The following is a 13,096-nucleotide window of genomic DNA, read 5'->3' as shown; positions in this document are numbered from 1 at the left end:
CTTCAAAATATAAATAAAGCAGTCCACAAAAACTTGTTTTGCTTATACTTCTTTCTCTCCAGAGCCTTGGTTGTTACCCAGTAGAGCTGGAGAGAGGCCCCCGGGGCTTTGGGTTCAGCCTCCGCGGGGGAAAGGAATACAACATGGGGCTGTTCATTCTTCGCCTTGCTGAGGATGGTCCTGCCATCAAAGACGGCAGAATTCATGTGAGTTGGCTTCTATTTGCAACCTTTGCTTCTGGCTCTGGACTGGAAGCTTCTAAAAATAATTGATTTAAAAGGAACACAGAAACCTCCTGAATCTGAGAAGGAGGATTTCCTATCACTAAGACCTAAAACCACGTCTATCATGTTCCCTTCAGCTGCTGTGCTAATCACCGTTATACTGCTTTGACATTCTCCACCTTGGTCAACGAGAAGAATCACCCTTTATTTGTGTAATCAACATTCAAGGGCAAATGGATTAATAAATATACTTTCATCTTATTAAAATTCTTGAAAAGCCAGGATAAAACAGAATCTTCAGTTTCTTCCAAGAAACAATAACCCCAGGAATTTGTTTTCCTCTTAGCTATCTATAGAGGTAGAAAATCCTGACTCTCCCAACCTTGATTATTATCTGAAGGACTGGAATTCACAACAGTAATAGTCCTCCATAGGTGTTCTTGACTCTGAAACACTGGCTTTGTACAGGACCCTGCAGAGCAGATTACACATAGATCTGCATCCTTCTTCTGATGTTACGGTCTTCAATTCTTAAGAAAAATTAATTCACACTCTTCAGTTAAAATTTTAAGTTTTAGACAGCCATAATATCTCTTGTACACATCATGGAAAGGGAACCTTTTTTTTTTCTTAACTTTTACTAAGGAAGCTAACTAGAAGGGGAAATGATCCTTGGGTAGCATACTAACAATAATTAGGAAAGGCTTCTGAGTGGTGGCATTCTTGAACCTTCCACATCACCACCTCATTCCCATTGCTCATTTCAGAATCATATAGTGTTCGCACTAAGCTAGGCTTTATGCCTGCTGTTGAAGAGTTGGGACCGCAAAACAAATTTAACTCCTTCCATCAGAATGATGAAAGATGTGCCCAAGTTCAAAGGGGTGGATAAAGAATATTTCATAGAAAAGGTGATTCTGGAATGTGAACAGGATTTCAATAGGGAGAGACTGAGGAGAGAAAGCACTCTCATTGAGCAACAGAGTAAAACCAAGGAAGCATAAGTCCTGTCCAGGAACTGCCTTGACCGAGTTTGCCTACAGTTTATTTAGGAAGTCCACAGGAGATTAGAGGATGAGTAGGATGAGTCACCAGAACAGAGGTTCCAGAAGCCTGGAAGGCTTTTGAGCCAAGAGTTTTCCCTCAGCAGCGTGCTACTGGAGTGAGTGTACTCGCAGCTGCAGAAGGACGAAGGGAGCCAGAGTTCATGCAGGTGGCGTGGTGGGGGGAGCATAACCTGAGTGGTAACTTTTTGGACAGAAGGTTAAAAAAAAAAGGTTTAGGAGATCACCTGTCAGTGAAGAAGGGACTAACCTAAGTGGTAAATGTCTGTTAAATGAGTGAAGGGTGAGGGAAAGGAAGAGTAAGGATGACTCAGACTTTTGCCTGTGGAAAACCATTAGGGAGACGAGGGGAGGCAGAATTTGGCAGGCCGATGAGGTAGCAGTTTTAGTCATGCCGAGGTGGAGTTGCTAGCTGAGCAGGTGTAAGGCGATGGTGAAGACAGAGGTCATGGTTGAAGCCTTCATGGTGGATAAAATCAGTCATGAAGATTTAGAACTCTGAGTAAGGCCTATAATTAGTGGACCAGAGAAGATAAAGAAAACAGGAAGGGTGAGAACGCAGAGCCACAGAACCAGAGCTGCAGAGTGTTTAGGACAGGAGAGGGACTAATGGCCAGATGCGTTCAGTACAGCCTATCAAGAGCTGCTGTATCCAACAACAGTCCACTTTCACATAGTGAGCTTGGGTTTGGAAATTGGAGAAGCCAAGAATCAAACCTCCAGTTTGCCATCTTGTAGCTGTGTAGTCCCAGGTAGCTTCTCCTTGAGCTCTTTATAGAGCGCATGCTCATTCCTAGCATTCTCTAATCTCTTCTCCCCTCTCCCTCCTCCTTCCCCTCCCTCCCCTCCCCCATCCTCCTCCCTATTCTCTACCTCCTCCCCTCCCCTCATGTCCCCCCCATCTGTTGGCATGTTTTAAATATGTTTTTTAAATCTACTGTTGTATATATAGTGGCACAAAAAGTTCGCTTAAATGATAAACTGGAATATAATTGTTTTTTTAAATATTTGTTCCAAATAAAACCCTCATGATTTCACCAAATAAAATGCAAACAGGCCTTAAAGCAAACAGGCCTTAAAGCAAACACTGTCATTCTAAAAAATGTCATTCAGTAAAGATGATCAGAAACTTTAGAATCTCATGACTAAATCAACTTTTATTTAAAAAATAAACTCAAAAATTTAAAAATAAATATGCTGTTAACTGTTAGGTCCAGGTCTGCTCCATACTATAAAAAAATATGTTGACCTTTGGAGAAAGGTTTTCTGCCTTCTGCACTGTCAAATTCTTGGTGCGGTAAGGCTCATGAGAGCCCTGTGTGTACTCGTGCCCGCTGTTGTTACTGATGACGGCTTTCTCTGTTGGCCACTGGCGAGTTTCTCCAGCCAACCATCGTGGGGCACCCACCCAGCCGCTCCCCTGGCCTCTCTCCTTGCTGCCCTTGCATTTGGTAGGTTGGCAGCCAAACTGTGCCCCACACCTAGTTACTGCAGTATCTTCAACACACACTGTGCCTTGAATATTCATTATTGGTGCTTCATAGATGTTTGTCAAAGGAGTAAAATGGATGGATAGTTATTGTAGATGTCAGGATAATTTTTTAAATATTTGAGATTATTTTGAGCACTTTTTACTGGAGAGACATAACTAGGGAAATATGAAGTAATTAGCAATATTATTCTGGAATAATTCAGAAAACAAGAAAATGTTAACTTGATGGAGGGATATCGAGTCATTGAGAGAATTTGTAAATTTAGCATCCAAAGCTGTCCTTAAGTCTGATAAAAGGGCTGGGTACTGGTCAAGTACTTTCCTAGCATGTGTGAGACCCTGGGTTCTATCCCTAGCACTGGAGTGGGGGGGGGGGGGGGAGAGAGAGAGAGAGAGAGAGAGAGAGAGAGAAGAAATCTGTTCAAGATTTAGAGAAGTATCCTGGAGCAAGACATTGAGAAATAATTGGATGGAAAAGGTACGTATTTAACACAGATCAGATTTAGGAAACACTGAGTCTGTCCCCTCAAGCCACACGTGCTTCCACTGCTGTCTGTCTCAGCCTCCCTCTCTGAGAGGCAGGTGGGAACACCTCCAAGTAGGGCTGAAGGCGGCTCAGGAGATCAGGTCGCTGCGCTTACTCCGCATGTCAGGCCCAAGCTGTGTCCACGTGGATATGATTTAATTTCATAGGTTTCTTAACAGGTTGTAGATAATGTAAAACATGGGTTAGAAATGTTATTCTATAGTTTTAATGTTTTTAGTCAGTATTGTTTTTAAGACTATAAGACTATTTTAAAATTAAAAGATAGTGACTTTTTTTTTAAAGAAACATTCTTTGTACCCCTTCCTTCCTACTTTTCTTTTGAGATGGGGGCTCACTATGTTGCCTAGGCTGAGCTCAAGCAGTCCTGCCTCAACCTCCCCAGTAGCTGGAGCTGCAGGCACGCACTACCTGGCTTATTTTTCTTCTTTTGGTTTTATTTCATTTTTTTTTCTCTCTTTCATTTCTTTCTTCTTTATTGTCTTACCTCTGTTCCTTACAATTTTACTTTTCAATAATATAAAACTGAATTTGAATCTTTATTTATCAAAAGATGTTTTTTCCCAAATGCATTATCACAGTTTAAAATGTCATTAGAATGTCTACATTTTCCTCTCAGAGGTACCTTGTTTTTACCTGTGTGTAGTTAAGTGCCGGACATCTACCTCCCCTCCCTGAAGGCCTGTCTACCATAAATCTTAAAGCCACAGCTCACCCGGCACCCTAATTTGGTTTTAAAGTTAAACAAAAATGACACCTGGTGGCAAATTCATTCAATTACAAGTTTTATTTGCAGTTTATGTCCTAAAATAATAGTTTAGTTTTAGGAAGTTTAAGCCAAAGAATATGACTGAAATGAACTATAACCTCAGTCACATTTTATAAAATATACCCAAAGGATGCTCTAAATATTATCTAATTTTCATTTAATTATCAACAGGATTATATATCTAGTGCTAATTTATCACCTGTATTTCCTCATGAAAGTGATTCTTCCATCACTTACCAAGGGAAATCTAGGTATTGGCTTTTGTTTCACTAATATTTTCTGGACAGTGTTTGGTTGTTATTTTTCTCCATTCTATTACCTTAATTTTTTACTTCAGCTTCTTGTTTTTTTAAGTTCTTTTCATTTTATGTAAGTGTCTTGGTCTGTTTCTTATTGCTATAATAACTGGATACTGGAGACTGAAAATTTTATAAAAAGAAATGAAATTCATTTCTCACAATGCTGGAAATCCGTGGCCAAGGGGATACACCTGGTGAGGGCCTTCTTGCTTGCCAGAAAAAGCTCACTTTTGTAACAGAGTCACTCCCTCAATAACCCACTAATCCATAAGTGGATTAATCCATTCATGAGAGTAGGGCCCACCACTTCCTAAAGGTTCCACCTCCCAATTAACATGTGGCTTTGGGGATTAAATTTCCAACACATGAACTCTGGGAATTCAAACCACAGAATCTTAAACAGCAATATCAAATTCATCTACCATTTCTTTAAAAATGAGTTTCACATCTCTCTTTTTTCCTTTTCACAAACATGGAACAAAACTCTTACTCTACTTTCTATTTTAGTTTATGTGAAATTTTTGCATTGTATAGAATGGGATATCATCTGCAGTTAAATCTCCATACTAATGCACTTTACAGTAACTTGACAACTTACATTTACTTGGTGGTGTGCAATCGCCTTTTATCTCATTAACTCTCCCAACAACCCCAGGAGGTGAGTACTAATATCCTCATGTAACAAATGAGGAAAAATAAGACACTGAGCTAGAAAGAAGTGGAGCCAGGATTGAACCACAGACTTTACCTCCAAAGTCCAGTTTCCCAACTGCTGTGCCAAGCTTTATCTGTGGGTACAGAGTTGTTCCACAGATCTTTGTCAAATAATTATTGAGTCCATTTCTCTGTGTTGTTTCTGTATTATTTTAGCTCTTACAAATATTTGGAATGTTTTCTTTTTGGAATTTTGGTGATTATTACATTGTTCAGTTGTTCTGTTTTGAAGTCAAACTCTTCAGTTGCATGTCACCTTGAAGATTATAAAATCACTGCCATTGCTAGGCGCAATGGCACACACCTCTAATCCCAGCAAATCAGGAGGCTGAGGCAGGAAGGTAACAAATTCAAGACCAGACTCAGCAATTTAGCAAGATGCTGTTTCAAAAAGTTAGGAAAGAAAAAAAAAAAAAAAAGAGGCAGGACCTGGGGGTGTATCTCAGTAGTTAAGTACCCCTGGGTTCAATCCCCAGTACCACCCCCACCCCCAAAATCACTACTATCAGTATCTTTAATCAATTCCTTTGCAAAATTTAATTTTTCCATAATTTTCCTTTCTCTTATAACAAGACATTTCTAATAAATAACAATGGTACTGGGGCATCTTATTCTGATCCCTAATTTTGTTTGTTTTCCAGGGAAATAATTTTTCACTAAGGTCATTAAGTATAAACAAGTAACTGCTTTTAAATAAGTGTTCATATTAATTTATTCAAGTTTGTTTTTAGAATTTTACTCTAAATGTGTCACTTAGCTAAGGCCTTGTGTCTGTACAGGGTATAGTGGCAGCACAAAGAGTGAGTAGTTCTAGGAAAGGTGTCGAGAGTGAGGAGCCATCTGCTTATGTTCTAGGATATAATTTGAGATTCAGCTCCAGGTTGAAAGTAACCTTCCCAGATTCATCAGTCACATATAGCTCTGCGGGGTTGGTATGCAGCTCAGTAGTAGAGCACTTACCTAACATGCAAGAGACCCTGAGTTCAATCCCAGCACCTACACACACACACACAAACACACACACAGGTGGGGGGAAAGAAAAATAGGTAACTCTGGGGTATCATTTGAATTATTGTAGAACTTCACCTCTTCTATTTTAGAATAAAATTATTTTTTCAATTCTAGGGATCAAACCCAGGGCCTCACACATGCTAGGGAAAACTTGGACTTTGATTTTTAATTTCAAGATGCCCAGATCCTGTCATAGTAGCCATGGGTAACTTTCCCATGTAGGATTCTTAGAGTTAATAAAGAACATTGTACATTGTACCATCCATCCACACATCAACTCTAGCATGACAGCATGTCACCAGCAAGGCTGAAGGCCTCTAAAGTTGGCGAAAGCAAAGGATGCAGAGTTTCACAATGGTCCTGTAAATGTTCCCTGTCTAGGTTGGCGACCAGATTGTTGAAATCAATGGGGAACCTACACAAGGCATCACACATACGCGAGCAATTGAGCTCATTCAAGCGGGCGGAAATAAAGTTCTTCTTCTTTTGAGGCCAGGAACAGGCTTGATACCTGACCATGGTAAGTAAAGTTGCTAAAGATCTACTAATAGCTAGAATGTTGTGTGTAAGGAAGCAGGCAGCAGATGCAGGGGGGCATCTATTTGGAGGGGATGAGTATTTTACTAGCTAAATCAAAGCTGAGCACCAGAACCATTAAAAGCATAGTTAATATAAAACAAGTGCCATCAAGCAGGACATTTTGTTGGAATAGGATCTATTTTAAACTGATTTCATCAGAAAACAGTGCTTTCGTAGAGAAATGTGCACAAAACAAGAACATTAGAAGTCAACAATGTAAATGTCATGAAAAACATTTTCAATGCCTTCAGAATATCCCAGCTATCTCCCTGCCTTGGCTAATGACACATTACCAACAAATGTTATTGGTTTCCTTATAGTAAGATAGCTCTGTCTCTTAATAAGTAAATACCATAAGTACTTTTGGCTTTTCTGATCACTTATCCAAAACAAGTTGCTGCAACCCTACCTGGAGACACAGAGTTGGACCTGCGAACCATGTCTGTACTCCTGTACTGATCCTAAAATTCCTTGGTTTCACTGTATGTTTTTGAACTGTCACAATACTTGAAAATCACTACTTATTTTGTGAGCACATGATCCTAAACGCAGTACCACATCTAGTATGTGTCTCCTCTGGCTCCCAGCCCCCGTCACAGAGCTTCTGTAGGACGAGTGTAGACATAACCTCCTACAGGCCCTTCCGGCTTATGATTCTCTGACTGTGTTACCTTCCACCATCTGCCTGTAAATCATACATTCCCGGTGACATCTTTGCTAACTGCGCTGATTTTTTTTTTTTTTTTTTTTTTTTTTCACATAGTCCTAGGCTTTTTCTCTTCCTTCTTCAGGTTTGGCTCCTTCCGGTCTGTGCTCCTACGTGAAACCTGAGCAACATTAAGGCTTTCAGGGCTTTTCTTGGTCTTTCCTTAAAAAGACTTGGTAAATTTGCATGTCTTATAAATCACTTTCTTCTTTTGTTTTCTTTTTAATTAAAAATAGATGCTATTAAATACATCTATTTCTATCTTCTGCCCTTTTCAGTCTTCTTTTGACATTAAATTTGACAGCTTAATGCAAGAAAATTATTGGCAAATGCCCATGAACCTCATTCTGGTTACCATAGTTGGGTCTACTTTATTAGTGATTTTGGCATATCCTTAAATGATACCCATTGATAATACCTTAATCAGTAAGTTCCTTGGATCATATAATTTGGTCCAGTTTTTTAATTCATTTAACTTTGGGCTTGATGAATAAAGAATTTACAAATCGTATCTCACTAATTATACATAATTGGAAAAATGATTTTATGTACATAAACAGTCTACTCTCCATGTGCAAACAGATGTCTGTACACATCTGTCTTTACAGAGATACATGAACATAAACTGCATAACATACTCATCCTCAGGCTGTTTAAGGAGTTAGTACAATCCAAATGGCTGTCAAAGTTCAAAACTTATTGTTCCTGTATATAATTCTTAAAATGTAATAATGTTCCATTCAAATCACTTTTTTAGGTGATTGGGATATTAATAATCCTTCATCTTCCAATGTGATTTATGATGAACAGTCACCATTTCCCTCATCTTTACATTCTGCTTCCACATTTGAAGAGTGTCATGTACCAGTAACTGAAGAATCTCTAACAAGAGTTCAGATATGTGAAAAGGCAGAAGAATTAAAGGACACTGTACCTGAAAAAAATAGCACTTTAAATGAAAATCAGCCTGAAATAAAGCATCAGAATCTTTTCCAGAAAAATGTGAACAAGAGGGATTCAACCAACAGTCCTGGGCACAGTAATAAGAAAAATCTGAAAGTAGAAAATGGTGTTACACGAAGAGGTAGATCTGCTAGTCCCAAAAAGTCAGCTAATCGTCAGTTAGAGGAACACTTGGGAAAAAATCCCAGTCCTCTAAAAAATGATCCCAAAAGGCAACCCAGAGATCGATCACTGAGCCCCAGGAAAGGGGAGAATAAAAGTAGACCAATCAACACCAAGGCAGGTTCTGGACAGAATCATTGCAGAAAAAGCAGAGGACGATCTTCTAGCCCAAAGCAGCAGCAAAAACTTGAAGGAGGCAAAGACTCATCCAGTGCTAGCGCCAAATTATTAGAGGGTGAGAGTCGAAGAACGGCGGGCCATGCTAGCGACAATGCTGAACAGATCCCAGATGGGAAAGAAAAACCAGGTGTCAACAGGAAAGAACTGAAGCAGAGTCTGTTGGAAAAAAATAGAACAAGGTCTCCAGAGAAAAAAAGCAGGAGAATGGATGAGAAGTCCCTTCCATCCAAAAAGAATAGTACCACTACAGGTAGGGTAGGATCTGAAAGAGAAAAAGGAAGGAAAGCAACCATGGGAGAGACACGTCCTAATAAAGAGAAAATAGGAGAAAATGTCCAAATATCAGAAAAGAAGCTCAAGCAGGAACCTGAAGATCACAAAGGGAAAGATCTAGAAGCAGCTGACAAATGCAAAGACAGTGGAAGGGTCAAACCTGAAAGTAGCTCTCCAATTAAGAAAGCACCAATAACTCCAGGGCCCTGGAAAGTGCCAAGTGCAAACAAAGTCACGGGCACTACTTGCATGGCTGAGAAACGGCTGTGACCTTTGGTGAAAAACAAATTGAAACAGCATTTTACCCCGCTCTCCACCTCAAAAGTTTGTTTTTTTGTTTTGTTTTGTTTTGTTTTCCCCTTCAGGAATTCTGAAATACCTAAATACATTTTAATTTGAGCATCGAGCTACCTAGGCTGCATGAAGGGCCTCTAGGATTGCTAAGAACCAGCCGTCCCTGGCTGCCCTCCCTCAGGCTCAGGAAGGAGCTGCATCTATGCACTCCTCTGACACGATCTGCTCAGGCTGCCTGGCTCGTCTCCATGAGTGTCTGAACAAATGATATATGTTGATATTAACAATGTGGTCACAATTCACTTTGTATTTGTGCCAAGTTATCTGCTGTATCATGTCTGTTTTATCTTTCTCATTCAGATATTTTCACAGTAATGAAAAAGTTAGGTTTGGCTTGGAAGTTGATGTTCTCAATAGCATGTTGCATGTTTACAGAGAGAAATATTTGAATTCTTGCAGAAGAGATTGTTAGCTTATCATTAAAGATGGCAGTTGCCTCTTGTAACATCTACCAATGATATCCCAGTTTAAAAATAAAACTCCAAAACATCACTACTGTTAGGGGAAAAAAGTCAGATATTAATGTTTTCTTATTACCTTATGACTTTATTTTGGCTGGATATGTGTTTCAAATAACTGTTAAAGATATTACCGACATAAATTGAATGTTCAAAATGAGGAAGTTCTCTAAGCAAGAGTTCAGCTCCTGTGTTGTCCAACCCTGATGTAGTTACAGCATCTCAGGTCGCCGTTGTTTTCCCCCCACAAAAAAGCATGTGGAAATACTGCTTATTGCTTTTCAAAGAAAACTAGCAACTATCTATTTCTGGATATTTGGGTTGTATCTACTACTAAAGTCTTTAGTCTTTAACACATAATATATATTTGAAGAGTCAAAATACTAGATTGTGCAAAGGATGTAATTAGGAAACCAGTTTCACAGTCTCTACCAGATAAAGTAGAGCTCATCTGATACAAGTTCAGGTGTTTCAAAGAACCCAAGCAGGGCCTGCCCAGCAAGTCAGGACAAATATGGAAGATGGTACGTGCTGGGTCCTAATTTTAACTTTTAGCTGCATTAACATATTTAAAAACAAGAAAGGGAGACTAAACGTTTGCTTGACTTGTAAAACTTCTCAAAGTTCTTTTTAAAAAGTCTAAAGATGTTTGCTGGAAGTTAGAGATGAATTTTTTTTAACTCCAAAAAATAGCACCAAGTTTTTCAGTCCCCTGAAGCAGCAGTCAGTAGCATCTATAAATACAGGCACATTCTCAGAATAAAACATTCATGGAGTATTTGAACACACTTGTTTTGTCACCCCGAGTTCATCTTGTTGTGAAACACATTATGTCCAGGCCCTTCCCTCTGCGAGTATGACTGTGAAACTCTTTAATATAAGAATTGTATCCACCCCTGTAGATAACACATGCTTCCCAGAGTGAGCTTTGAAATCCCCTCATCCAGAACTATATTTACCATCTATTGTAACTACTTGAATAGAGCAAAATTAGGAGACTTGGTAAATGCTAAGAATTTAGTACCACAGAAATGATTTATTTTCCCTATAGTCACAATTAGTGATAAAAATCCTATTTTTATTGTTAACTGTGACATAACTTTGATGTCATATGTTGTCAGTCTGATGTGGCTCCTCCTAAGTAACTTTTCACTGTACTGATTATATACTGACTTAGCAATGTGGCCTTGGAATGCTGAGCAAAATATGGATGTACTGGTTGTAAATGTTTATATATGTACAGTACCTTTATATATACACGAGGTTCTGACTAGAGAAAGAGATCTGTAAATTGCTCGTTATTTTTTATATAGATATTAAAAAACAAAAAACAGTTCATGGCCTGCATTTCTTTGACTGTCAGCTTTGTTTAATGTTGTTTCTGTTTGTGGAGCTAGTTCCTATCATGGTTGGAATCCTCAGATTTTGTACCAAGTAATAAACCTTTAGAAATTGTACAATCACATAACTGTAATTCCAGCAACTCAGGAGGCTGAGGTAAAAGGATCATAAGTTCAAAGCCAGCTTCAGCAACTTAGCAAGGCTCTAAACAACTTAGTGAGATCCTGTCTCAAAAAAAAAAAAAAAAAGTTTTTTAAAGGACTGGGAATGTGGCTTAGTGGTTAAACACCCCTAGGTTCAATCCCCAGTACCAAAAAAATATATATGTGTCTTTACCTGTACAGTTAAAATTGTATCCATATATAAAATGTGTATTAAATAACAGTATAATGGTATGTTCATTTTTCATATTTCATTGTAAAGAATATAGATAGCTTTGCATAAATAATTTGCTACTAACAAATCCTTTCTTCTACTATCAGGGAGAAAAAACAGTTTGTTTCATTAGAAATTCAGTTACTAGACATTTGTAAGTCCAGTTTCATCAGACTATGGCAATTCACATTAGTCTTATAGGTCATTTTATTTACTTCTAAACTTACTTTCAGAATGAAGTGTTTTGATTTCATTTCACTTAACCCTTAGTATGAATAATGCCTTAAACCTACTCCAAGACCCTGTTAACTTAGTACTCTTGAGGAGAAAAAGTCCTACCTGCCACTGCATGAACTCACACTAAAAATAAAACCTAATACCCTAATTCCCCTCCCCGCCTCCAGACCTGTCACAGCAAAATAGTCTCATCTTACTCGTCGCCCAGGCAAAGGAATCTTGGCGTCTCACTGGTGAGACCAGATGAAGATCCTGTAGCATTGTCTTCTCATATGGTCACATCCATCCTGTGGATCAAGCAGCTCTGAACAGGTTCAACTCCTATTTCAGGCATCTTGGACTCAGAAAAGCATTTGGCGTTTTCTTTTTTAGATTATCTTGCTGTTAAAAAAGGGAGTAGGTGGATGTAGGAGAACATGCCTGTAATCCCAGTGACTCGGGAGGCTGAGGCAGGAAGATTGCAAGTTCAAGGCCAGCCTGGGCAACCAAGATCCTGTTGCAAAGCAAAAATTACAAAGGGCCGGGGATGTAGCTCAGTGGTAGAACACCCCTGGGTTCATTGTCCCAGAACCACAAAAAAGTACTAAGATACCATATCATGTAGAAGTTAAAGCCACAAACTTTTAAAACACGAAGACACAGAAGGGCTTCATATGTCTACTACCCAGAGAGAGCTGGGTTTTAAGAAAGCAGGGAGACGATAAGATTGAATTGTACGGCATTCTGCCTACCGACTTCCCACAAACGTGTAAGACCTTAGCCCACAGTGTGCTCTTGGGACTAAGGAACACTGGCATAACACAGATTTATTACCAAACGTGACATTCCAGTTTGGCAGGAGGAATATATCAGAGTGACTTTTTATATCATCAAGGCATGCTTCAATGCCTAAAAGCTGTCTCTGCTTTTTAAACAGTTATAGGTTTGTTTATTTAGGTAGCCCTTCTGGTTGTGCTATTAAGAGTTTATCAGCAATATAATGACTTGTTTAAAGCATGCCATAACCACACAAAGTCTAGAATCTTTAGGTAGCTGAATTAGTTTAAGAAATCCACTAACCAAGATATGTCTTTAGTGTTGTTATGCAAGTAACATTAAGAATAAAAAAGGAATATGAAAGCTTATAAAGAGTTGGAATTCAACTGAAAACTCAATCTTACTTATACATCAAAAATATGAAAACAGCCAAATGCTTTAATTTATCCTTAATCTATTTTAACAAAAAATCTGGTGGGTGCCTATCTTATAATATTTACAATAAAACCACACAGAACAATTAGCAAATTCAAAAATCAAGAAGCTTATTCTGTCCTTAGTAAAGAACAACCATTTGTCAACTTGGGTAATACCC

At 38.7% G+C, this 13,096-nt stretch overlaps 1 protein-coding gene across 2 annotated transcripts in view; it reads left to right on the top strand.

Annotated features, from left to right (window-relative positions):
- Magi3 (membrane associated guanylate kinase, WW and PDZ domain containing 3) overlaps nt 1-11,128 on the top strand; it is a 268,530-nt gene extending 257,402 nt beyond the window's left edge. Inside the window, exons 19-22 of one of the 2 annotated variants that reach the window (XM_047544268.1) lie at nt 63-206; nt 6,499-6,637; nt 7,488-7,578; nt 8,160-8,297. In XM_047544268.1, coding sequence (XP_047400224.1) covers nt 63-206; nt 6,499-6,637; nt 7,488-7,537 — 333 coding nt within the window. In that variant the 3' untranslated portion in view covers nt 7,538-7,578; nt 8,160-8,297. Of the gene's footprint in view, nt 1-62; nt 207-6,498; nt 6,638-7,487; nt 7,579-8,159 lie in introns of both variants that reach the window. The other variant, XM_047544260.1, reaches the window with a different exon arrangement.
- The last annotated feature ends 1,968 nt before the right edge of the window (nt 11,129-13,096 follow it).

The sequence above is a fragment of the Sciurus carolinensis genome, chromosome 1, assembly GCF_902686445.1.
Source record: "Sciurus carolinensis chromosome 1, mSciCar1.2, whole genome shotgun sequence".
Classification (NCBI taxonomy): domain Eukaryota; kingdom Metazoa; phylum Chordata; class Mammalia; order Rodentia; family Sciuridae; genus Sciurus; species Sciurus carolinensis.
Note: the sequence above shows the minus strand (reverse complement) of the source record. Positions and strands in the feature narration are given on the sequence as shown.